The 27,329-nt window shown below is 40.6% G+C and overlaps 1 protein-coding gene across 15 annotated transcripts in view; it reads right to left on the bottom strand.

Annotated features, from left to right (window-relative positions):
- Positions 1–27,329, bottom strand: part of INPP4B (inositol polyphosphate-4-phosphatase type II B) — a 708,587-nt gene that overhangs the window by 58,354 nt on the left and 622,904 nt on the right. For all 15 annotated transcript variants that reach the window (XM_066232845.1, XM_066232867.1, XM_066232856.1 and 12 more), the window contains 6 exons: positions 18,750–18,922; positions 17,459–17,582; positions 15,373–15,490; positions 12,142–12,282; positions 6,168–6,265; positions 1,369–1,481 (listed from right to left, as the gene is read on the bottom strand). In XM_066232845.1, coding sequence (XP_066088942.1) covers positions 1,369–1,481; positions 6,168–6,265; positions 12,142–12,282; positions 15,373–15,490; positions 17,459–17,582; positions 18,750–18,922 — 767 coding nt within the window. The remainder of the gene's footprint in view (positions 1–1,368; positions 1,482–6,167; positions 6,266–12,141; positions 12,283–15,372; positions 15,491–17,458; positions 17,583–18,749; positions 18,923–27,329) is intronic.

Here is a 27,329-nt window from a genome sequence, read left to right as displayed (position 1 = left end):
GGGGAAAGAACTGATAAACACAACCTTCATGTAACGCACGCGGCACAGTGCTGAGGTGCTGAGTGTGACCTGTGCAAATGAGCTGCCGGGACCCACATTTCATAGTGCCCTTTGATGTTCTTCCCGTGGGCCCCAAGGGGGCAGGAAGGGAAACTGAAGCAACTTTCTTCTGCCTTGCTCTGGTAAATTATTTTATATCTAGATTCATGGTAAATCATCCATTCTTTTTCCACAGAAGAGAGGGACTAATATTGAATTATAATGGAAGCAATGACAGTGGGGGGGTGGCTCTGTTTTAAATGCTATTGACAGAGAATGAATAGAGGATGCTTAGAGGACGGGTTAACCCAATGGTCGGCAAATTCATTAGTCAACAGAGCCAAATATCAACAGTACAATGATTGAAATTTCTTTTGAGAGCCAGATTTTTAAAACTTAAACTATATAGATAGATACATTCCTTATTGAGGTAGCGCCCGCATGTGGTATTTTGCGGAAGAGCCACACTCAATGGGCCAAAGAACTGCATGTGGCTCGCAAGCCGCAGTTTGCCAACCAGGGGGTTAACCTAATTCCAAATTACATGAGCAACACTGAGAAGTAACTATAAGCATAGAATTCATCATAGAGATCTCCAATGTGTGCCTTTCTTAATGAAAAGATTTATTCCAGAGGGTCTGAATGTTTAGCAAAATTCCTAAGTTCATCTGAGCTATGCCCATACATATATCTGGTATATATCATATATATGTGCCAGATAAGAGCTCACAATACACAGGCAAGATTCTCTTGCTTGCTCTTGTAGAAATCTGGGGTGGGAAAGCAGGAAGACCATCTACCCTGAGGAGCTATTAAGTGAGTAAGTGCCATACCACATACAACTCATTACCCTAAGAGCAATCCATCAGTAATACGTTGTATGCTAATATCTAAATTAACAAACAAATGCTCAGTTCATTAATTGAACAATATATCCAGGAGTTTTACTGAGACTGTAAGTCAGAGATCTGGTAACTATACTCTGTTGAACTCATACATCTCTAGAGCATGATGTGGATGACTGACACCGAAACATGCAACCTCAAGAAAACTAAACACACTTCCTTTCAACCACAAAGTGTCAAACACACCCAGGATTTGTGAGAAAAGCCAAAGAGTAGGATTCATTCTCAATGAGATCTTCTTTTTCAAATTTGTGTTCTAGTCTACTGACAACACTACCAACGGCACTGAAACTGCTTAATCTCCTAGATCATGAAGGATGACATCTGGTCACTCAGAGAGCACAGGTTGACCCGAACCTAGTAGACACCCAATAATGCCTGCCGGTCCTCACGGTGACAGCAAGTCAGACAGGACAGTGCTTACCGTAGCAGCCAGCCACATGATTTCCACATTCTTCCTTTTTTTGGCTTGAATATTTTGATGGAGATTTTCTAGTAATCCTTTTAAATCATTTTGTTCTTGAAAATGCGAAATGTCTGAAAAAAAAGGAGAAAAAAAAAGAAAACAGGATTAAGCTGCTCATGAAATTTCCCTCAATACATTTGCAAATAACGACAAATGCTATTTGGAGCAAACTATGGGAGGATAATCGTACTTATTAATCCCCTACTTTTATCCTTTACTTAGAAACATGTCTCAGTTTCCCCATTCCTTATTCTGTGCAATTGTGGTAATGTCAAGCAGTCATATAATACTATTAAACTAGCAAGAAAAACATTCCTAATGAGGATGCCTGCTTCCACCAAAGCAGGGCATAGGCGAGACATGAGTTATAACCTTCCATTTCTTACCACAGAAAGGCTAGTCTAAATCAAGAGAATATACAGGGTAAATAAAAAATTCTGCAAAGCACTGATTTAGCGCAACGCCATGTCCATGCTGCTTAGGTGACCTTTCCACAGGGTTCATAGTCAGAGCCAGAATCAAATGAAAAAACCTAGTTGCTCAATTCTTATGCCAGTAATTTCCCCCAAGTCGGTGCTAGTGTCGCCACAGTTAGTGGTGGGTCCTAAAAAGCAGTTCCAGCCTTCACATAGCAGACCAGCTTCTTCGGATTCTGAGACTCCAGAAGAAAGCATCATAATTTTTTCAAAATAAATGAGTCTCCTTGTTGACATGCCATTTGAAACCGACCATAAAGCTACCAAACAGAAACCGAATGGCCAGCCTTCGCCCCAGCACAGACAGACAGGTGGCTTCTTCATCATGTGACCCCTTCGCCCCAGGGCGTGGTTTTCAGAAGGACATCATTTTAAGTGCTTACAGTTTTCAGGCCACTATTTCTGTTTCCATAATGATAAAACTGGATATTCAGAGCACATCCCTGTCAATCTAACACTTTGCTTGTTGCCAATATTGTTTTTTTCAACCTGACAAAAATCTTGCAGGCCTCAGAAACTCAGATCTGGTTCCTGAAAGAAGTATTATTGGCTAGTTTGTGGATGAATCGGTGAGATTTCAAGATGTTATAATAGATTCTGATATAGCCACTAAAAATCCTGGTGTGGCTTGGCATATGGGTTAGTTTCAGATTGAAAATCAGTTTTCTCAAAAATAAATACAGCCACTAAAATTTGTTTTTGTTACTCACTCCTGCATTCCTCTAACATCAGATTTAGACAGAGCAATGAGTCTCTATGTCTATCTCCATGGGACTAGTATTGATTCAAATGGGGTTGAAGAATGTCACCAAAAGGTGAAAGGTAAAAGAATGTTCATTGCTTTATCATTTACTATTAAAAAAAGTTTTAAGTTTCATAAAGAGAACAGTAAACTGTTACACAGTGTTGCAAAGTAATATACAGTGGGTAAGATAAATAAATGCTATATGTATAAAATTGATCTATACTAAAAACTATGATGAGCAAAAATTGCAAATTATAGGAGGATTCATACAAGATAAGAGCAATAACATAAAGTTAAATGTGCAAAACTGTACCATATTTTCTCTTGTTACATTCATTTGGAGTAAAAATGTATATGATGATGCAAAACACCAAATTCTGAGTATTGACCTTCTCAGAGGTTGGAAAGTTAGAGACGGAAACAGGAAGGGACTTCTCCTTTAACTGAAAATATTTCTTTCTTAAAATTTCTGTGAGGTTGAGGGATGAGTTCTCAAGTGTTTTATTACTGCACGTTCTGTTATTTTTCCTATTTGTTTGATACTTCCATAATTATTTTTAAGGAAAGCACTGAGCCAAAGTTCCAGGGACAAAAAAAATGATTTTTCATGCCAAATCGGCCCGTTTTGACATGTGGTCGTAGGCAAGTTGCATCACTCTCTCTCCCTATTTTCTCAACTGCAAAATAAGGACAATAACCCCACCAAGCTTCATTGACTTATACTGGAAAACAATTAATATGATAAAAGTCTTGGTGGAAGAGGCTACATTAAATTCTGTGCCAATTCTAAAAAAGAGAGGAAGACCTTAGTAGCTTTTAAGAGAGTTCATAGCCTTTAGGATGCCTACTTTCTCAGGCAAATGGCAGAATTTCTCCAAAGTAAAAAAAAAAATGTTCTCTTACACATACACACACAGAAGTACAGTCACAAACATTCACACAAACCCAGTGACTCCCCGATGGGACAACAGACAAGTCCTGAGCATTTGTGAGTAGGCTCTTTTCCTTGTTTTGTCAAATGCGCTTCTTCAACAAGAGTTCTGAGTATGACCTTGACCTGAATCAAAGACAGGGTGCTGACAAGTGAACAGAAGTGGGCTGCGGACTCTCAGCCGATTGAACTGCAACATTCATAAGGCCAAGGCAATGGCTGTGTCACCATATGGTCAATGACATTAGATTGTCCTAGTGTTCCAAGATGAAATGGAAATGACAGCTGCCCTCCCATCCCTGTCCCCCCATTTCCCACTGTGTAGCAGGTATCAAATCCATAGGGGATCAGCCCCGATCTCACTCTGAAGTCAGTCGGTACGGTCCCATCACCCTGGAAATCGGGACTCGTTCAGAGATGTGCATCTAATTCTAAGCCAATAAGAGCTTGACTCTGACCTCAGCAATTGTTTCAGGGGTATGCAAGAGACCTGTGATGGTCCAGGATGCTGTAAAATGCAAGAAGGAAGCAAATTTCTTTGTCTCTTTTGTTGATCATGGGAACAGTTCATGCCAGCCAGCCTTGAGTCACAGAGGGCTGGATGTAGGATATGTCAACACGAACGGTAGCAGAGTAATGACGTGGGGTGAGGGTGTCATTTTAATATTGCAGAGCCATTAAGGGAAGTATATATTGAACAGGGATATGAAGTATTGTAAAGACAATTTACAATATTTAGCTCACAAAGGGCCCTGATTGCTTTTCCTTTTGATCTCACCCTTAGAACACTGACAGAGGAGTTAACAAGTGAAAACATTCCAACAGACCTGTATGACAACATCTTTCTCCTTTGTTTGGAGAAAGGGCAAGAGATAGGCATTTTATCAAGAGAAAACAGAGAGATCTGCAATGATAAATTGATACTTGCTTACTCCTCATTGAAAGGGTAGAGAAAGAAGCCTTTCATCCAATCAAATCACCATTGTGTTTGCTCCAAATCAGGTAGCAAATGTGATGGTGATGCTAAAACAGGGAACAGTTTGTGCTGGTGAGTTATAGAAGTACGTTATCCCTTTTTATTTGCTAACCCCAAATTTAAGCATCTTAATAATCTAGATGGGCACAAAAAGGGTCTTGAAAGGTTCCTGAGATCATGAAACCCAACGGAAAGACCAGAGAGCGAGGAGCGGGAGAAGCCCTTGTACCTGCAGCAGCAGCTTCCCCAGTAGATCTTAGAGGTCAGGCAGGGTGTGAGGGAAGGGGATCCCAACGGTTTCATGTGCCTTAAGGCAGAGGGGACAACTGTCTGAGAGCTACATCCCTATTCAGAGAAAACGCGGAGGGAGAAACCCACAGCACTCAGTACCCGAACAGAGCAAACAGACCTCAGTCACCCCTCTGTCACTCTCTCTGACACCAGTTCCAGACATGGACTTCTTGATTCAGATAAAGAGTCAGCAAAGATTTATAGGAAAGGCTCTGTCCATTCTTGGCAGCACTATACTTGGCTTAAATAAACCCCTTCTTCATTAATTCCTATTGCAAAATAGTTTTGTGTATATTAAGTTTTCAATAATTAACAAGTTTGAAATCCATAAACGTGCTGGCTGCCAAAGGATCCCCTGCACTGAACTTCATTTTGGCATTAAAATGGTTTCACATGAAATAAAATAACTGCAGGTGAAATTTTCTAACCATACACACATGGACATACATATGCCATTATATTTTGAGGCATGATTCACTGTTACAAAAAGAAAAACCTAAATAGTCACCTAAGACAGTTCAAACTAAAGTGTGAGACCATATACAGATCAGTGAACAGATTGCTAGTGATCTGGCAACAGCTTTTAGTATAGCTTTTGGTTAAAAAAAAGTTCTTACTTTACTAAAATAGTGTCTTATCATTGTGAATTATTTCAATATCTTAACATATTTATACTACTTATGTATGAATCCCAAAGACATTCTTCATTCTCTGACTTTGAACTTGCTCAAATATTATGTGCTTAGTGTTGTAGGAAAAAAGAACAGAAATGAACAATGCCCCCCCACCCAACCCCAGAAGTGTAAAACAAATTTCTATAGGTTTGGATGCCTTAACATTTTCACATAACTATCATAGTAAGTATATATGATAAACTGGTTCCTCACTTTATATCCCTTTATAGCCCCTGTAGAACTTGCATTCTATTCGATTTTCTCCCTGTCTATGGATGATACACCTGATGTAGCTTGTAAGTCAGAAACCTAAACCATTATTTAAGTCTTTTCATGGTTAAAAGGGGCACAAAATTTCTATTGGATTCAGTTGAGGTTTCTAATCACAAGTTCCTTATTTTAACTTGTGGCATTTTCCAGTGGCACGGACACCAATGCCCTAGCCTGAGCGGCAGGGCGCATTCCGGAGAGCAATCAGGGCAATGAGGCAGGTGTGGTGGGCCACGCCACCTTGGCAATCAGCCTTCTCGACTCCAATAATCTCAGAATCGCTCTCATATCACCAGTCACGCTTCTTTCTTCTATTGACCTGTATAGCTGACCTCTTCCAAAGATTTACAATCAAGAAATTATTATTGCTGTTTCCTATAACTTGTAGACTTACAATCAGGAGGCATCTTTTCCATAAATATCGTGTAATATTCTTTTAGAAGTTCAAAGTTTTCCTGATTAATACTTTCTTGCAAAGAAACATCTCCAAACCTAAAAATAGAAAAAAGAAAACCATTATAGGTCATAAAATAGTACCTGAAAGGAACACACATGATCTTTTCCTTTTTACATAGGTGGTAATATATAGTTTCCTATGGAGTCTCTCTCCATTTTAAAGCAACATTGCACAATGGTGATGTCAAACACGTTCTAGTCCCCACTGGCCCTGATTCCATCAACCCCTTTTGACACACCAAAATATTATCTCAATCACCAAATATACACTTGAATGAAATATCAAGTTTAAAACACCAGTCCCTGTACTTTGTATATAATTGATATTCACTTAATGTTAGTCTTCCCATCTCTGCAGGGCTGTATTTCTGAGGTCAAATGAACAACAAATAACAAAAAAAACTTCCTCCCTCTTTTTACCCGACAGATCTTCCTGTTCACCCATGATACCTGAGGAGAGATCCAGTTGACCAGGACTGGACACTAGGCTGCACCACCTAATTAATGCACACCGTCAAGTGCTACGGGCACATGCAGAGCCCTTCAATTGCCCAGGAAGTAGTTCTGCCAAAATTATTTTTTCTGTCTACAGCAGTGATAGTCAACCTGGTCCCTACCGCCCACTAGTGGGCATTCCAGCTTTCATGGTAGGTGGTAGCGGGGCAACAAAAGTATAAATAAAAAGATAGATTTAACTATAGTTTTTAAGTTGTTTTATAAAGATTTATTCTGCCAAACTTAGCAAAAATCCAACATAAAGTAGTTGGTAAGTAATTATTATTATATGCTTTAACTTGCTGTAACTCTGCTTTATAAATTTGCTTGCTCACTGGTTCAGAGTCTCAGCCCCTGTTTGGAATTCCCTACTCTTTCCCACCTCACCCACTCTTCACTGATCTTTTCTCATCTCTGATTTCCTTTCCCTCTTTTTCTTTACTGCTGTCATTATACGGGGTGGGCAAGAGGAAGTTTACAGTTGTGTTATATAATTATTGTATACTACTTTATAAATCACCATTACTGAGGAACCGGTGGGTGGTTAGAAAATTTTACTACTAACAGAGATACAAAAGTGGGCAGTAGGTATAAAAAGGTTTACACCATGAGGCCTAAACCCTCTGTACAGATGCTCTTCTGCCTCTTTCTCAAGATAAAATTTTCTACCTGTATATCACTGATCTTATGTCTTCATTAAGCATTTCCTAGGTTTAAACTTAAAATCTACCTGACTCTCTACACCAGAATGCTGTGTAAATGGCTTCCAGATGTGTGTGTCTTCATCTAAATATCTCCATTCAAATTTGTCTTTCCAGTTGTCAATGAAAAATTTCAGTGTTATTATTCCAGCCCACTTCAAATGTAACATAACCGAAACCAGAAACGACTTCCTTCTTTTGTTTAAAAATAAATACAGTTTGCCTTGCTCACTGGTTCAGAGTCTCGGCCCCTGTTTGGATTTCCCTACTCTTTCCCACCTCACCCACTCTTCACTGATCTTTTCTCATCTCTTTTCCTTTCCCTCTTTTTCTTTACTGCTGTCATTATACGGGGTGGGCAAGAGGAGGTTTACAGTTGTGTTATATAATTATTGTATTATTTATTTGTATTGCAACTGTAAATTCAGTATCAGGCATTGCATTATCTCTAGTCTAGAGTGAATGCAAAGCCTCCCAAATACCCAGGTGCTACGCCTCCAGTCTCCTTCCCTTTCAATCTATCTTTTACGTCATGGTCAGATCATTCATTGCTTCAACAAATAGTTCTTTAACATTAGCTATGTTCCAGGCACATAGTTGATGTAAATGAAATGCTGGAGAAGTTCGTCTAACACCTGTTTCATCACATCAACTTGCTAAACATCACTGTTTCTCCTCTTCCCATAAGAACAAAGTCCAGTCTCCTTAGGGTAGCATCTAATCTCTCCACAAATGCTATCAAAATCCTTGTGGGAATATATGTAGTAGCAGCAGTATTTCGATGCCTTTGGGACTTTTCACATCTTCTCCCCCTCTAACTAGAATATCTTCTCTTCCTTGTTAGCTTGATTTATCCCATTAGAGCCCTGTGCAAGGCAACTCATCTACTTTATGACACCTCCCTAACAAAATCTACTCCCATCTATGAACCACTCTCCTCTACTATCCCTGTCCTTTCCACCTCTTCACTACTACATGAGTCAAAATGAAATCTTGCTGACCTGTCTTCTTTACTGTATGGTAAGTTGTTTCAGAACAGAGATCCTGCCCATTCCTCTTGTTACATCCCATGCTCTCTGTGCCCCACAGCTTGGCAGAGTAGTGCCTGGTACAGAGTCAATGTTCAATGTTGATACAAACTTAAACTTGGAGGACAGGAATATAGACCCAGGAATATCTACAGTTTCCTATACTCTGAAATATACAATTCTAACTTTTTCAGACATTATAATTAACCATATTTTAAAATTATCATCTCTGCTAGAGTAATATTAGTATTATGGACTGAATGCTTTGTGTCCACCCTAAGGCCATATGTTGAAGCCCTAATCCTCAATGGAGCAGCTAAGGAAATAATAAAGGTTAAATGAGGTGATGAGGATGGGGTCCTGATCCAATAGGATTAGTGTCCTTGTAAAAAATAAAATAAAAGGCACAAGTGAGCTGGCTTTCTTTCTGTGTACACACATAGAAGAGGTCATGTGAGCACGAAGCAAGAGAGCCAAAAAGAGTTCTCACCAGAAACCCAGTAAGCTAGAATCTTGACCTTAGACCTATTCTCTGAAACTGTGAGAAATAAATTTCTTTTGTTTAAATCACTCAGTCTGTGATAGTCTGTTATGGTAACCCAGGCAGACTAATTAGTGCTTACTTATCATTTAAGAATGGATATATATAACATACGGTTGAGCTATGGGTAAATAAATAGTAAATATTACAGCTGGATTACATAGCACACCTAACGTACAGAGGTTGCCTAGTAAAGGTTAGAATTCTGAATCAGAAAAATGAGGCTCTGAGAACAGAGGAGAAATGATTTGCTCAAATCAGTGGTTGGTATCAGAATTTCAGCCTTCCTGCTTCTCTCCGTGTTTTTCCCTATGTCACCATTTTGCCTCCTTTTCAAGGCTTATGTATCATATACAGCTTTCAGGTATGAAAAAAAATGCAATTTTTAGTAAAGAGAGATGAGAGAAAAGGGAAGAGACCTTTAAATAAAGTGACTATCAGCTAAATAGTCACAATAACATGAATGATGTAAACTAACCTAATCTAGAAGGCTTGAAAATACCACACTATCTATTATTTGAAAAGGCTCACATTTTATTTTATATTTATTTATTTATTTATTTATTTATTTTTATTAAAGAGTCTTACATCTCTCTCAAGACCACACTCATGGCCCTTATTAGTTCAAATCTCAAATACTCAGTACTCTAGCATACCAAAGAAGAAACAATCAATTTAGAGTGCTGGTTCTTCTTTGCCCAAATTGTGTAATTTATATTCATAAATATCATTCACCTAAACCAGCATTCTCAATCTGTGGGTCGTGACCCTGGCGGGGGTCAAATGACTAAAACACAGGGTCACCTAAAGCCCTCGGAAAATACATATTTTATTTAAAAATGTATTGTGTAATAAATAAATATGTATTTTCCGAGGGCTTTAGGCGACCCCTGTGTTTTGGTCATTCGGGGTCGTGACCCACAGGTTGAGAACCGCTGACCTAAACCATTGAACCTGCTATGAGACAAATAATATAAAAATGACTGGGATATAATCTGATGTTTGATAGTGATTTGCAAAAGTGCTTAATTATGAAACATCTTCTCCAACACAATGAATAAAATTATATAGTCTTATTGATGTATACTACAAGAAGAGAGATTAATAGCTTCCATACAGTTTGAAATTAAACATACAATACAAAGTCGGGATCTAATTTTGTCACTGGCAAGTGAGAATTATAAAAGCCTATGCGGTACAGAAAATATAATTTTGGATGAGAGGAGGAGCAGGTGAAATTGTTGGAAATAATAGATAAGAACAGGCACCTTGACCATCACTGGAATTCAAGAGGACTGAAAATGGAGTGGTATTTTTAGCACAGTAAATAACACTGGTAAAGCCCTAAAATATACTGATCAAGTCACAGCAAAGAATAAGCTAGGAACTTTTAAACTGCTTCCCAGGAGGAAGGAGACCTTTGGAGAGTACATTATAGACAAGAAAGCATTTTAAATTTCAAAAGTATTGAACTCTCCAAATTTTTACCTGTGGGGGAACTCCTCCATTCAGGCTTTACAATAACATGATAATTTCTTTCTCTAAAATCTTTTTAAAAATGTGTTCTTTCAATCTTAACTGTTATCTACATTTTCAATCATTTCTGCATGTGAATCATGTAAGATGCAAAAGTAATTTCTCTCTCTGCTCAAAAAAAGTTTGACAGTGACTTGTGGGATTATACACAATCAAATGTTGTTTGACTAAGCAGGTTATTACAAAAAATGTTTTAGCATTCCCCAATAACAATTATTTGAATAAATAAAACAATAGGAAAATGAATTGTGCTTTAGGTCTAGGAAGTGCTGATACAATTAGCTAACTTTTACAATTCTGAAGTATATATGAACATAAAAAATTCTAAAGTTTGAAGTATACATATGTATTTAGAAACATAAAGAATATTAAAAAAAAACAAATGTGAGGCCCTGCCAGTTGACTCAGCAGTAGAGTGTTGGTCTGGTGTGTAGAAGTCCCAGGTTTGATTCCCCACCAGGTCACATAGGAGAGGTGCCCATCTGCTTCTTCACTCTACCCTCTCTCATTTCTCTCTGTCTCTCTCTTCTCCTCCTGCAGCCAAGGCTCGATTGGAGCAAAGCTGGCCCAGGTGCTGAAGATGGCTCCATGGACTCCCGCCTCAGGTGCTAAAATGGCTCCGGTTGCAGCAGAGCAACACCCCAGATGGGCAGAGCACTGTCCCCTAGTGGGCTTGCCAGGTGGATCCTGGTTGGGTGCATGCGGGAGTCTGTCTCTCTGCCTCCCAGCTTCTCACTTCAGAAAAAAAAAACCACTCAAAAAACAAAACAAAAAAAACCCCAACATGTGAATATTTTACTATTGGCAGTAATATTTTTCACAGCATTTTGACACATTTAAAATTGATGGGGGCCAAGAATCCTTAAATATAAGTATTTTTTTGTTGCTGCTTCAAATAACTTAGTACTGACAGGAAGGGAATTGTTAGTTATAATACAAATCTATCGGAGTTGTATGTGCAGAAACATAGGAATTGGTCAGCACATATGTAACAATCAAGAAGAAAACCTGCTAAGTGCCCATCAATAGACAAGTGGATAAAAAAGCTGTGGTATATATATGCTATATAGATATATGCACAATGAAATGTTACTTAGCTGTAAAAAAAGAATAAAATCTTTCCCTTTGTGATAGCATGGATGGTCCTAGAAATATTGTGCTAAGTGAAATAAGTTGGACAGAGAAAGATAAATACCATATGATTTCAACTATATGTGGAATCTAAATAGCAAAATTAACAAATACACAAAACAGAATCAGACTCAGATACAAAAAACAGATGGTTGTTAGAGAGGAGGGGGTTTGGAGGATGTTTAAATAAAGTAAAGAGATTGAGAAGTTCAAATTGGTAGTTACAAAATAGTCACGGGGATGTAAAATACAGCATAAGAAATATAGTTAATAATATTGTAATAACTAATTATGGTGCCAGGTAGGTACCAGAAATACTAGAGGAACACTTTGTAAAGTATATGACTGTCTAACCATGATACTATAGACCTGGAACTAATACAAAATAATACTGAATGTAAACTGTAATTTAAAATAATAATAATAAAATAAAAAAATAAAAGGAAAATTCGAAGACCCAATATTATACCTGAAGCTTACCTCTCAGCAAGAGTTTGCTGTTCATTGATTCCGACGTTAAAAAGCACAGGACACACATGAAGCAACTGCCCTTCTTTAATCTGTAGAGGTAGAGACTCAAACATTCTTGCGGGAAGCTTCACCTCTACCACGTAATGTTCACTGAAGAAGGCGGAAGACAGAGAAGAAGCATTGCTTGTGCCATTCATCTTTATGTTATTTTAGATTCATTGGCCACAAACAATAAAACAGTTGGAATATAGCACTGATTTAGGTTTTTGGCTGCTATCTGCTTGTTTTCTATTCTTAATTCATTCAATAATCATTTCATTCACTTCACTATTAAATTACTTGGCATGGAGGATTGTTTACATGTTTGATTTCTCTCCATTATTCTGAGGAAGGATGTTTTAGTTCTTTTTTGTATATCAGGGCCATGTGCATAGAGCCTTAATGTTTATTTTCTTGATTTAGTTATTTTTTAAAAACCGAACCGGTAACTAGAATAACAAAATAATTTAATGATAACTTTTTAATATAGTGAATCTAACAAGCCAAATAATTTATAACATTTTTAATAATCATGAACTGATTGCTATTATTATTTTTCATTGATTTTAGAGAGAGACAGGAAGGGAGAGAGAGAAACACTGATTTATGCTTCTGCTTATTTATGCATTCATTGGTTGATTCTCTAAGTGCCCCAACCAGGATCAAACCTGCAACCCTGAGTGTATGGGGACAATGTTCTAACCAATTGAGCTAGGTTATTATCGATGAACCTATTTACTTATGATGGCCTGATGACAATGTAATAATTTCATTATTTAAGATTAGCTTTTGGGAGTTCCTTATCATTTGTCAACATTAGTGTATCACTGGTATATTTTTTGGAAATTAGAAATTTTCATTCAAACTATTCATAGTGCTTAGTGTTGAAAACTTAAATTAGGATTCAGAAAATATGGTCAACAGAATACCTACTCCTGTATTTTGAATCTTGACATCTTCTGATGAAGTATAAATTGTATCTAGAAATGTTGAGTGTTTTACCCAGAAATTGGGAAAACCCTGTGATACCAGGACTATTCAGAGTGCTGGGGTTAGGATAAGAAGCGCAGAACAATTAAAGAACCTCTTTGTGAAACATTTTTAGTTTACCCTATGAATGTAGATAACCAATTGTCACAGCAACATGTTTTGAAAAGATTCTCTATTGATCTGTTTTGGCACCTTTGCTGAAACTGACTGACCCTAAAGGTAATATTGATAGTTTATTTCTGGACTCCACATTCTTTTCCATTGATCTATATGTATGTACTTATGCCAGAACTATCCAGTCTTGATTACTAGAGTTTCATAGTAACCTTTGAAATCAGAAAGTACAAGTCCTCCAACTTTGTACTTCTTTTATAAAATTGGTTTTGGCATTATGGGTTCTTTGTATTCTCATGTAAATTTTAGATTTAGCTTGCTGATTTCTACAAAAAGTTACAACTGAGATTTAGATAGCAATTACTTTGAATCTACAGATCAATTCATGGAGAATTGCCATCTACACAATATTGAGAATCCTAATTTGTGAGCCTGGGCTATCTTTCCACTTATTGGATCTTATTAATTTCTCCAGGCAATGTTTTATTTGTTCTGTGTTCAGTTTTTAGAGTACTTTGTCAAATTCAGCCCGATGCAATTCTTTTTTTGACGCTGCTGTGAATGAAATGATCTAAGTCAGCCGTTTCTGACAACTTTTCAGGAGTGTGCTTTTTTTGCTTTACAATTCAAGTCAAGTCAGCCTCTCGTCTCTGGTGGCGAAACTGCTGGTTTTCATGGGTCACCCTCCCAGAGCAACACTGCAATGATGGAGCTGGGTTGACGGGAGCAGCCCTTGGCGAAAAGGCCACAGACCCCAACTATATCATGCAACGCTCACAAGTTTTCCTTGAATACGTGCTTCCTAATTAGTGTGTGCATTATTCCTGTAGTCTTCAGAGGACAACCTTAGACAATTCTGTCCATGAGTAATGTTGCTTTCTGAAGCGAAGATCTGCCCAGTTGCTTACTTGGCCATTCTGGAAGTCCACTCTTTTGTTTGATCGGTTTGAAGTCGGTACAATCTGAAGAATGCCCTTAGAAACAGCCACCTGCACTCTGCCTATATAAAGTGCCCTGGTAAGCTTCCCTCATAAATTGTGATGAAAGTATTAGTTTCTCACTTTTGACAATAATCTTTATCGTGTTATAGAGTGGTACTATTTTCCAAGTGTGTATATGAGTCATTTTACTCCTCTTTCTTCCAATGAATGGCAAATTAAGCCTGAGTGCGCAGAGGTAATGTTTAGTTTTAAGAGAACGTGGTTTTTCTTTATGTATAAGAAGCAGCTGCCTTTCATGCAACCATGTATCTTAAGTCATTCATCACACATCATAAAAAGAATTATCATATATTTACTATGGTTAAAAAAAAAAAGATTAGTTTGAATTTACTTAGTCTCTTCCTCTCTCCCTAGCATAGACAGGGTTCTCTCTATAGTACACTCATATTCTCAGACCACTCATTATAGTCTGAAAATGTTTTCAAATGTCAAATATCCTTAGGAAGCATTGAAAAGTGCTAACACCAGAATGGTTATAATTTGGAGAAATCATGATTGAAATGATTTACCATAGGGTATAATTCTTCTCTTGGGAGGTCTATACTACACATAATCATTTTTCTTAATTATTTCTGATATTCTGCCCATCATATGCTGACCTTCAAAGCCATTTATCTAAAACCATTCTGAGAAATCTCAGCCTGGGAGTGAATTGTCAAAAATAATTAAGAAAAATGGTGGTATATGTCCCTGACATAGAAAATACGGCTTTTCTAATATGTTGCTGCTTTTTAACAGAATTTAATGTGAAGTCATAAGAATTTTGATGCTAGTAACCAAACAATTCCAGTGAAAGTAAAAATATCCAGAGAGTGTTACACTAGATAGTAGTAAAGAGAAAAGTGTTCTCATGAAAGCTGGTATTTTGAATTCTTCATATTTCATGGGGAGGCAAGACCATACTCACCTCACCACCATACAATTTACAGTCATGAGGCTTCTAAGAGATTTTCAAGATCATCCCCTGTCATGTCACCAAAAAGGAAAAGAGAACAAAACAAAAATTTCCAGAGCAAAGCTTAGCTCTCCTCAGCTCCTTCGTCAAGTCAACAAATATCTAACAAAGCTTGGTCTTGAGAAAATGGGCATCACTTACCGTCTTCCTGTTATAACTGGCAAGACATCATTGGATTTGGCTTCAGTTATTTTAAATGCAACTTTCTTCAAATCTGAAATGCCCACTGCCATGTCCTCCAGCATTCCTATTTCATCACCTATACGGGGGGGGGGGGGGAAGAGTCTGGTTACGGGCATACTGTTTGAAGACAATGCCACTTAGAAGTCCACCTCACTGCGGGAATCTGCTCTAGTATTTTAGTGAATGAGTTTCTGAATGCAGTGAGTCCATTCTCAGTGCTTCTCCTCACAGGCTGAAGGTTTCCATCAGTGAAATAAGAGCCATGCCAAAGGAGAAGCTGGAGAGACATTTTGACTGTTTTTTTTCTTTCTTTCTTAAGTGAGAAGCCAGGAGGCAGAGAGACAGACTTCCACATGCTCCCTGACCAGAACCCACCTGGCAAGGCCCCTAGGGGGTGACACTCTGTCTGTCTGGGGCCATCACTCCATTGCTTGGCAACTTAGCTATTTCAGCACCTGAGGCAAGGCCATGGAGCCATCCTCAGCACCCAGGGCCAACTTGCTCCAGCCGAGCCATGGTTGTGGGAGAGGAGAAGATGAGAGAGAGAAGGGAAAGGGGGAGGGAGGTAGAGAAGCAGATGGTCGCTTCTCATGTATGCCCTGACCAGGAATCGAACCCAGGACTTCTACATACTGGGCCAATGCTCTACCACTGAGCAAACTGGCCAGGGCCAACTGTTTCATTTTTGTTTTCTAATTTATTAGGATGGCATGGTTCACCAAACCATATAGGTTTCAAGAGTACAACTCAATAAAATACCATCTACACACCACATCTCTTTCCCCTACCATTCCAGCCCCACTCTGGCTATTGTTACCCTGTTGTCTGTATCTGTGTTATGTAAACATGGCTTTTGGCTAATCCCTTCACCTTTTTTCTCCCAGTCTCCTCACTTCCTCAGTTGTCATTTTGACTTTTTTATGAAATAAAATGTTGTGCAGATCTCTTTCCATTGGCAGGAGTGATATTGATTTCTGGAGATAGCAGTGTTGGCTGAATTGAAGATCCTAGCTAGGCTCATGCTAGTTTTATATCTCGATACACTGACAAGTACAACCTAAGAAGGAGGTAATCAAGTAATATTCTAGATCAGCACTGTCCAACAGAAAAGGAACGCAAGTCACACATAGAATTGTCAACTTTCTGGTAGTCTACTTTTAAAAGACAAAATTAAAAAGATGAAATTAACTTTAATGCTATACTTTAATGCAATATATCAAAAATATCACGTCATTTGTAAATCAATACAAAATAACTAATTGTTAATATAAAACTATTTTTGAGTAGTCTCTAAATCTGTTACCCATACCTAGTAGAGACAAGTTTGGACCAGATACATTTCAAATGCTCTACAACCACACCAGACTATGAACTGAACAGCACAGCTCTAGGCATGAGAGATTTGGGCTTTAAAAATCCAGTCATTGAAACTAGGTTGGCAAAGAGCCTTTTCTATTAAAAAAGCCAGATGGCTGCTTAGGTCTCCACTATGAAGTAATCTATAATTCTATTTTCATAACATAATAGGGGTAAAAGTACAGTTACGAAGCGAATGCAAAAAACAAAAAGTGACATTATTTTTGTAACGCTGATGCAATAAAATTTTTAGAGGGAAGATAGAGAGACAGATTCCTGCATGTACCCTGGCTGGATCCACCCTGCAACCCCATTGAGGGGCCAATGTTTGAATACAAGCAATTTTTAGCACCTGAGGCTCACATGCTCAGACCAACCGAGCTATCTTCAGCACCCAGGGATATGCTCAAACCAATCGAGCTTCCAGCTGCAAAAGGGGAAGAGGGAGAGTAAAGGTGTGTGAAGCGAAGGGGGGTGTAGAGAGAAACAGATGGTTTCTTCTCCTGTGTGCCCTGACTGGGAATCAAACCTGGGACTTCCACATGCCAGGCTGATGCTCTATCTACTGAGCCACCAGCCAGGGCCTTGATGCTATGAAGTTTTACTTCTCATTTTTACTGAAGAATCCAAGGACCAAATATTCCACGAACAGGAATATGACTTTAACATGTACAGAAGCCATACTCACTGTATGTACTCAGCAGTCCTTCATACTGGACTACCAATCCCACCGTGTGAAGCTGCTGCAGGAAGCCAGGGTCATGCCAACTCGTGTGTAATTTGATGATGAAACCACACACCAGTCCAGCAAGCTGAAAAGGAAATCATTGAAGAAATGGATGGGGGTCAGCAAACTTTAATTTAAAAATATTGAAGACTTCTGAGGCATCAGAGATTTAATTAAGAATTTTCAAGGACAGATAAAAAACTCTGTCTACCTGTGTTGAAACCAGTTGACAGTCTTTGGCCAGGTAAGGCCTGGGGCTGACAGCACTGTGAGAACAAATGAGGCCGGGCTCTGCAGTCAGGCCGTCCTGTCTACAGATCCTGTCCCTACCATTTCTTGTGGTGAAAAAATAACAAGCTATTTAACACTTACAAATACTGTCATTGTAAAACTATTTTTGTGCACGTGTAGCACAGAGACAAGAGTACTCATCTCATAGTCAATGAAAAGACTCAGTGAAGAAATGTGTATCAGTCAGAAGATAGTGCCTGGCATATAGCTCCATTTGTCACTGGGCCATCCATGAAATTGTAGAGGACAGGGACAGTTTGGTTAAAATATCCCCTTTGCCTGGAATGTTTAGAAGAGAGGCCTCTGTCTCTCTCCCTCATGTCTGTCTATAAAACTCAATCATGGGGCAGAGGGAGGAGAGGCGAAGGAAGGCCCCCCGCACGGCCACTGTGATGGAGGCTGGCTGGCCTTGGGGTCCTGGAATCAGGCTGGGTGTAGGCAAAGGAGGTGGTCCTGTCAAACCTCCTGTTCAAACCTCCCTACCGGCAAACTCACTTTATAAACAAAAAGAGAGATCATCATGAGGCCCGGCCTGGGATTCATGAGGGAGCTGGATAAATAGCGGTTGCTGCAGACAGACCTTGTCTCCGGTCCTAGCTGGCCACCTGCAGTGCAAGGCAGCTGTCCCCTTCCTTCTGCTGTGCCCTTTGCGGAGACCCCAAGGCACAACACGATGACAGCATGGCTGCCCCTTCCTTTCCCAGACTCTGCTCGGTGAAATAGAAGGGACTGTATGTTTCAGCAGCGTGGCCACCTCTTTACAGACAAACACTGACATCTTGTCAACTGTTTCCACGCACTTTTTTGCTTCATGTTTATTACAAATAAGAGAACCCAGGTACCAAACCTGTCAGGAAAGGGTCCCTTTAAAAATTAAACTGCCCAGGGAAGACCTCTGCCTTCACCAAGGATAGCAGTGAACCACCCGCCGCTGTGCGGGGCTCGCAACATGGGCACCCACCGCTTGGCTGAAGACGACGTCCCTTCTCAGGGTCAGCAGGAGACACTGGGGCAAGCTGTAGGCGAGCTCCTGAAGGAGCACAAAGGTCAGGGACTGCCGGGCTCGGTTCACCACCTCCTCCATGCCGTCCTTCAGGGTGAGGATGAGGGGGTACAACTGCTCATACCAGTCCTCTGCGAGGAGAGAGGGGTGCAAACACAGCAGGATAGATGACGGAAGGTTTGGCAAGATTTTTTTTCAGTCGACTTGCACATATTATTAAGGATTCATAAAGATTAGATCTAAAGATCTTTAATTGAAATCCTGCCTCTGAACTCCAGAAGTCCATACCCAGCCGCCCATGGACTTCTTTGCTTGGGTGTATTTAACATGTTCACCATGGCACCTCTTTTCATCTGTGCTCATCTGTAATCTGTGCACTGCCTTTATGTTAGTGGACGGTGCCACCAGACTCTTCCCATGCTGGAAACACAAGCCTTCCCGGACTTCTGCAGTCCTCACCTTTACTGAGTTGTTGAATTCATTTTCCTATCGTAATAACCCATCCAACAGTGCCCTTCCCCCTGGCCTCTGCCGTCAGCACAGTCAGCACCATCAGCACGCATAACTTCTCTGGATCCCTCTCTCTCCCGCCCCCTAACTAACCTCCCTCTCTCCAGCTCCACTCCACTCCCATGCTCCCTTAACCGCGCTGCCAGAGGCAGCTTGCTCTTCAGGTTGAATCCCACCCCATCACTCACTACTCCGGCTTCCTTCCTTAGAATATGTTTCCAATATGAAAGCATTCAGGATAAAGTCCAAATGCATAAAAGATCCTCTGTATTTGACCTCTGCCTCTTTGTCTGGTCTCAGTTCTCAGAACTTCTTCACTTGCAGTTTTAAGTTCCAGTGAAAAAAGCAACACGCTTCCCCAGACCCGTCCTTCTCTTTCATCTCCGTGTCTCTGCAGAATCTTGTCTTCAGTCCTGGTACAACTTCCTTCTGCTTATCATCCTGACAAACACTTGATCTTATCTGCAGACTCCACTCAGGACTTTTCTCTCCCGGGATAGCCCCCTAACAAGCAACAGTAACATAACACAGTTTGGATTGAGTTCACCTCCTTCCTCGACCACAACTCCTTTCCCTCACTGTCCTAGAATTATCTATATACTGTTGCTCAGCAAGAAAGGGAGCCTTCTGAGGACAAGGGCTTTATGGTTTAATCACTGAATTTCAAGAACCTGGCATAGTGTCTAACATATAACAGGTTTTCAATCAATTTTTTTTATTATTAAGTGAGAGAAGGGGAGGCAGAGAGATAGATTCCTGCATGTGCCCTGCCCATAATTCACCTGGCAAGCCCCCTACTGGGTGATACTCTGACCATCAGGGGCTGCTGATCTGTTGCTCAGCAACTGAGGTATTTTAGCACCTGAGGCAAGGCCATGGGTGCCATCTTCAATGCCCAGGGCCAACTTGCTCGAACCATTTGAACCATGGCTTGGAAGATGAAAAGAGAGAGAGGGAGAGAGAAGGGGGAGGGGTGGAGAAGCAGTTGGGCACTTCTCCTGTGTGCCCTGACCAGGAACTGAGCCTGGGACTTCCACTCACTGGGCTGATGCTCTACCGTTGAGCCAACCGGCCAGTGCTCAATCAGTTTTAATTGAACGAGTTAAGTTACAAAAAAGTATAAAGAAAGTCTTTTAACATAAAGACAAGTGTGAGGAAACCACATTTTTTACAGTATTTGCAATTTGAGAGTAGGTTTTTCTTCAAACCAAGATACCAAATTGGAACCTCTCTATTTTTGGTTTGTCTTGATTTCTAATGCATTCCAATTATAAAATTATGACTTTGGCATATGATAGAGATATGATTTTCAGTGCGCTACAAGATTAAAACCCTGACAAATGTCAAATACATATTACAAATTTTGGACTGGACTGTGACATTCCATTAAAATATAAATAAATTAACAGTATGACAGATACAATTTAAAGAACTGAGTGCGTCCTGAAAAATTAATTATGGACTAGGATCTAAAATTATATAAATTTCTCAGCACAGAAGTCTGAGCTTTGTCATGAGTAATGTCAGTGGTCAGTATCTAGGTAAGACCTTGGAAGAGTTATAGGGAACAACAAAAAGAATCATAATCTCTATTGTACCATGTCTACTGTCACTTTTATATTTTATGTTGTGGTATTATAAACTAAATGCAATAAATCAAAATGTTTGGAAGGGTAATTAGTAACCTCAACTTCATAAAAATATGTGCTCTTGTTAATAGTCTATGTAAATGCCAATGTGATTTTATGATGAAAAGTACATCAGGAACACTGGGAGTTACTGAAACTATTGTACAGTTACATGCTATACTATAGATAAAAAACACTAGTGAAAGAGGAATTCAACAAAGGCCTAGTAAGTTTGTAATCATTTAATAATGAACTCACTTTTGTGCAGCTTATAATAAAATATGAACAAAGGTTCCATTTAAACAAGCATTGGTTATCTACCGACTCTCATATCTCTACATATAAAAAGGCAAATGGAGGGACGTCACTTTGTTTCAGAATAAAAGACCTATCAATAGACACCAAGAAAGAATATTTTATATTCCTAGTTTTTCTTTTTCTTTTTTTTTTTTTTTAATAAATTTTTATTAATGGTAATGGGATGACATTAATAAATCAGGGTACATATATTCAAAGAAAACATGTCTAGGTTATTTTGTCATCAAATTATGTTGCAAACCCCTCGCCCAAAGTCAGATTGTCCTCCGTCACCCTCTATCTAGTTCTCTGTGCCCCTCCCCCTACCCCTAACTCTCTCCCTCCCTCCCTCCCATGTCCTCCCTCCCCCCCCACCCTTGGTAACCACCACACTCTTGTCCATGTCTCTTAGTCTCATTTTTATGTTCCACCAATGTATGGAATCATGTAGTTCTTGTTTTTTTCTGATTTACTTATTTCACTCCTTATAATGTTATCAAGATCCCACCATTTTGCTGTAAATGATCTGATGTCATCATTTCTTATGGCTGAGTAGTATTCCATAGTGTATATGTGCCACATCTTCTTTATCCAGTCTTCTATTGAAGGGCTTTTTGGTTGTTTCCATGTCTTGGCCACTGTGTATGTTCCTAGTTTTTCAAATTATATTCTTTTACCTCCTACTCTTTTATTTTCGTTCCCAATATGAATGTGTAGACCAACACACGCACACACAAAGAAAACAAATATTTCAATAAATGGACCCAGATATTGATCTTAAAGGATAACAGACTACAAGCCAATGTTTTGTGTGTAGTTGGAGAGATCAGTTAAGAATTCTCATACGTAAACTAAAGTTCAAGCAGCAGGTGGCGCTGCTTTCTTAGGCTGAAGTAGAAGCACTTCTCCACTTCATTCAAATAACTGACTCAAACTTCTCTGTACATGTGCATAGTTCCCAACCAGCATTTATATACTGTTTAGGCATCTCGCATCACACTGTCTTTGCCAAATGGTCAAAGACTTGGTAATGTGGGTAATAGGCTCTTTCTAGATGGAAAATGGAATTCTGACTTGTGTCCCCCTCGTCCCCCTTGTTAGATACCAGGTGACAGCTTAAATTAAATATGGCTGCTGGTTTTATTTTTCAAAGATCTTTGAATGAGGAATCATCACAGATTTCTTCATTAGCATCGGGATAATTTTATTTATTCATTTCTAAGCCTATCCTTGCACTTATCTGACCAGCTTATTCTTAATAATAAACTGCAATCAGATAGTAAAACCAAAAAAGGTCTGATTTCTAGTCCTACTAGTTTAAAGTGAAAACCAGGAACAAATAAAAATAAATACGCTGATATTCTAAATATAGGGGTAGTGTTAGGTACTTGTCTGATACTAACAGTATTCCAGTGTCTACCTTTACTGTTATTATATACATTTTTATGGCTAAAATTTAAGGAAAATAAGTTCTTGAGCAAGGTGCAATGTCTTTTTTTAAAAAAATTCTCCATTGATTTGAGCAAGAGAGAGGAAGAGAAAGAGAGAGGGAAGCATCAACTCCTTGTTTCACTTAGCGGTTCCATTTAATCGTGCGTTCACTGATGGCTTCTCATCTGCGCACTGACCGGGGTCAAACCTGTGACCACTGGCACACCAAGTTTATGTTTTATCCAGTGAGTAACTCAGCCAGGGCTGCAAGGTAGAATGTCTTAAAAATAGTAGTAAGCTTCTTATGTAGAAGCAAATGAGAGCTAAGATACATCTTTTTTGTTGTTGTTGTTTCTAGAAAAGAAACAGAGTTCAGTGGATTAAAAAAAACTGCACTGGCATAGGCAAACTGCAGTGACTCTGGGTCTTGTCCCTGGTAGTATTCACTCAGCGGGAATCTCGGGTTCTGAAATAACACAGTGGGGATGACGGGCCAAAGAAAGGCCGAGGTCAGTTCCTAAATGGCCTTTTTGCTCCAGGGAGCAGTCCCCATCACTCTCACAAAGGGACAGCAAATGCTTACGTTTCCTCCTGAAAAATATGTTCTGGGCAAAGGAAAAAGCTGCAGTCTTTGACAGTCTGGAGACTGTTGTCACTCCCCCCAGCCTTTGCGTCTCTCCATACATCACATGTGACCTCTCATTTACACTGTCCTTGTGGTAAAGCCATTTCCTAATAGGGACGAAGATGGTCTTCATTCTGCACTATTCAAAGTAGGAAACTGAGATGCACCCATCCACTCTCCTGAGTGTAGTTTCTTCAAGTTTCAACCAAGAGTTCATACACACACACACACACACACACACACACACACACACACACACGATATATCCAGTGAAGCTCATTGTTGCACAAACACCGCTCTGGTAGCTAATGGGCCCAGTTGGCACTTAGGTGACCACATTTCTGATTCCAGCCCCTGGGCTCTTTTCAGGCACAGAGGAAGAGACAAAAAAAGCACATGATAGGGCCTGTATAAAACCTTGCGGAAACTCCTTTGCCCCGAGTCCAGCGAGCAGAGTCCTTCCTCAGGAAAACAAGTGTGTGTGGCTTAGCTGGGCATTTCCAGAGCTTTGTGGAGCGTGCAGGCAGCTGTCCAAGCGGAGTCTGCTTCCCGGTCATCCCCTGGGTCCCATGGCGGATTCCAGCGGAGCTTACAGGGGGGTCAGAGGCCTGCCGGCCACCTCGCACCTCCTCCATGCACCATCTACTTCCAGTCCGGGATGCTCACGTCCTCTGAGCCCAGGGGCACTGACGTTACTCGGGAGAAAAATAAAAGAGCCAACTACTGACCAATGGTAGCAGGGCGTAATGCCATCTTTCCAATTGCTAAGCCATTTTCGTCTCAGGGGCTTGTTCTTCTTTGCTCATTTAAAATAACTCCACACAAGCTTGTGGCCATTGTTATTTTGTGTTATCACAACTTTTCAGACATTGAGAAAAAAGAGAGGCTAGAAGATCACATGCCCATTAAACTCCATGCAAAAGATGGAGAAGAAATGAGCCCAGCTTGGAGGGCTGATGAACTGTGACGCCAGGCCTTCAAGGAGGGAGATGAAACTGAACGGAGCCCAAACCCCCAGCCACCAGGGCTTTGATATAATGCCCACATGTCAGGGAGCACAGAACAATGGCAGTGGGCTTGTGGTCAGGGGCTGGAGGTAAGGGATAGTGGCGCCCCTGCCCACAGAGTCCTTGCTGCTTCCCAAGAGCCCGTGTCCCACACCAATCCCGATGTGGCAGCCTTTGTGACCTCTAAGAGAAGACCCTGCCTTTCAGGTACAGTTTACAACACGAGCACCATCCCTGGAGGGGGCAATTCGTGATAAGGCTTCCTCTCCAGACACCTCACGGTTAAATTCCTTGGTCTGTGTATAACATCCACCCACTTGGGTCACAGAACATGCTCATGGGAGGCCTCCAGCTATCCGGACATACCCCGGGGTTCTGGAGCACAGAGGGTTGGCTAATCCAGACAACAGGGAAAGAAAACCACCTGTGGAGGCCCAGCTGCCTAGAGAGTCCTCCCTGGTCACTCAGACACCCTCCTCCAAGTTCTCCTCATCTCTTGCCCCATCCCTTAGTGCCTACCTCCTGGCTTTGGTGCAGGAATTTTAAAATCGAGGTGCATATAGCTTTCGTTAACAAATGCTAACCTATCCTCCCTATATGACTTTCTCTCCCTTTTTCCACCGCCACCATGAGAAATATACTCGTTACTGTTAGACACATAGAACTTCTTGGCCGAGGTCCTATGGGTGATGCTACTACTTACAGTGCATGGCCCCAGCCCGCGAGGAGGTTAAACTGTAGAAGAGAAGGAAAGAGGTGTAAAGTAATGCCTACAATATCCGGGAGGGTGGTTAGTGCTATGATAGATGAGACAGTGACAAAACATGTCTGGAAGAGGGGAGGGTTCAGAGATGAGAGAGCACATCTTTGGTGAGATCACACTCTTCACTGAACAGCTGAAGAAATGTCCTAGGTGGAGGGTGTTCGGGGAAGCTGATGGTCTGCAGGAAGTGAGCACCCGAAACTGGAGCTTTGTAGGAACTGAGTCTGGGAGTGGTGCCTGGTGTGAAGATGCCAAATGCCATAAACAGATGCCATAAACCGGAGGGGCCGCAGGGGCACTAGATGGGAGGCAGGGAGCGGTTGAGATGACTCAAGGACTTGGAAAAGGCTGAATAAAGTAGAGGTAAATGTTGAGCCTGAAGCTATGGGAAAAAATAAAAAGAAAGACTAGGTGGAAAGTCACCATAGTAGGAGTAGGGATAGGGGACGTAGGGGTGGGGGAGAATGGGGAAGGTATGGATTATGTGTGAGCAGAGGACCAAAAGCTAAGATGCAAGACCAAATCTAGAAACAACAGGTCTCGAGCAGGGCAAATGGAGACAAGCTGTCTGGTAACCCTGGGAGTTATGCTGACCCTTCCTGTGCCTCTGCCTCAGGGCAGTCTGAAAGACACCAAGGGTATTCACACAGAGGACATGCATACATCTTAAATGCACTCATCCTGTGTCCACTGAACTGTGATCCAAGTAAGTGACTGATCAGGACACCTTCCAGATGTATTAAAAAGTGAGTATACTGTCCCACTCGAGACAAAGAGTTTGCTATAAGAAGAACAAAGGCAACCTTTTCTCATGTCAAGGGAGTCCTGTTTGTTTAAACTCCGCCAGCCCGAAAACACAGTGTCATGAACTTTCCAGTCTTGCTTTTAGAAAAATAGCAAAGGAAATGCATCAACTAATATCCTGGTTCAACTTCTTATTTTGTAAGCACAAAGTTGAAAACCTTAAGTAAATTCTGCTAAAACAGTTTCCAAGAACTAAATCCATTCATCAAAGAAGCTCTGTATTTGGTGCAGGATGACGTTTGAATGGGGGGCTATGCTGGACCTGGAGGAGTCACCCATCCACACGCATTGGGCTTATTTTGTCCTTTGGCCTTAAGGAAACTATAACTTCAAGACTAGGCCCTATAAACATGCTGAGGATTTAAGAATAAGCTGAATAGGTTAGAGGTCACTGACCAACCTGAAATCACTAAGACATATGCATCAGAGAGCTCTTATCATTTTGTCCAGTAACTAAGATCGAGAAGAGACGGGTAGTGATATGATACTAAGTCGAGGTAGGGCTCGTTGAGCACAGGCATCTAGGGGAGGCAAGAGGAGATGCATTTTATCCTGAAGTGAATGAACTAGGTGAGTTCAGTTGTTTTTCTTAGCGAAGTTGAAGGCGAGTGAAGTAGAGTGAACCATTTTTCAAAAGAAATACTTCTATAAACATAACAAAGCCTCATGTAAATAGATTAACCTACAAATGCCGAGTAAGTAGGCAAGTAACCAAACATAATGTATACAGTACCATTTCTTTTTTTTTCTTATTCTTTTTTTTTTTTGTATTTTTTTTTCTGAAGTTGGAAATGAGGAGGCAGTCAGACAGACTCCTGCATGTGCCTGACCGGGATCCACCCAGCATGCCCACCAGGGGTCGATGCTTTGCCCATCTGGGGCATTGCTCTGCCGCAACCATAGCCATTCTAGTGCCTGAGGCAGAGGCCAAGGAGCCATCCTCAGCGCCCGGGCTAACTTTGCTCCAATGGAGCCTTGGCTGAGGGAGGGGAAGCGAGAGGCAGAGAGGAAGGAGAGGGGGAGGGGTGGAGAAGCAGATGAGCGCTTCTCCTGTGTGCCCTAGCTGGGAATCGAACCTGGGACTCCCGCACGCCAGGCCGATGCTCTACCACTGAGCCAACCAGCCAGGGCCCCATTTCTTATTCCATTCTATGATCAGCTGCCCCCAAACTCCCGGATGGGGAGATATGAATCTGTGTTCTCTCCCTATCCCAGTTTCTCTGTGTGAACATCATCAGATTTAGAAAAAAGTTCAGTAGCTTTTCAAGTGTAATTATGAATACAGGGCAATACCTCTGCCTAAGGGACTTCATAGTAAACCTTTGAGACATATGTACAGGATGGGTTTTCATAAAGTTATCCCAAAATGTCACAAATTTGTGTCTGATTAAACAACACTTTGTTAAAAGGGTAATAGCAAAATATTATCTGTAGAGAGAAAGATTAGAGACGCTTCTTCCTGGGAAGAACAGA

This window comes from Saccopteryx bilineata, chromosome 1 (genome assembly GCF_036850765.1).
Source record: "Saccopteryx bilineata isolate mSacBil1 chromosome 1, mSacBil1_pri_phased_curated, whole genome shotgun sequence".
NCBI classification, from domain to species: domain Eukaryota; kingdom Metazoa; phylum Chordata; class Mammalia; order Chiroptera; family Emballonuridae; genus Saccopteryx; species Saccopteryx bilineata.
Note: the sequence above shows the minus strand (reverse complement) of the source record. Positions and strands in the feature narration are given on the sequence as shown.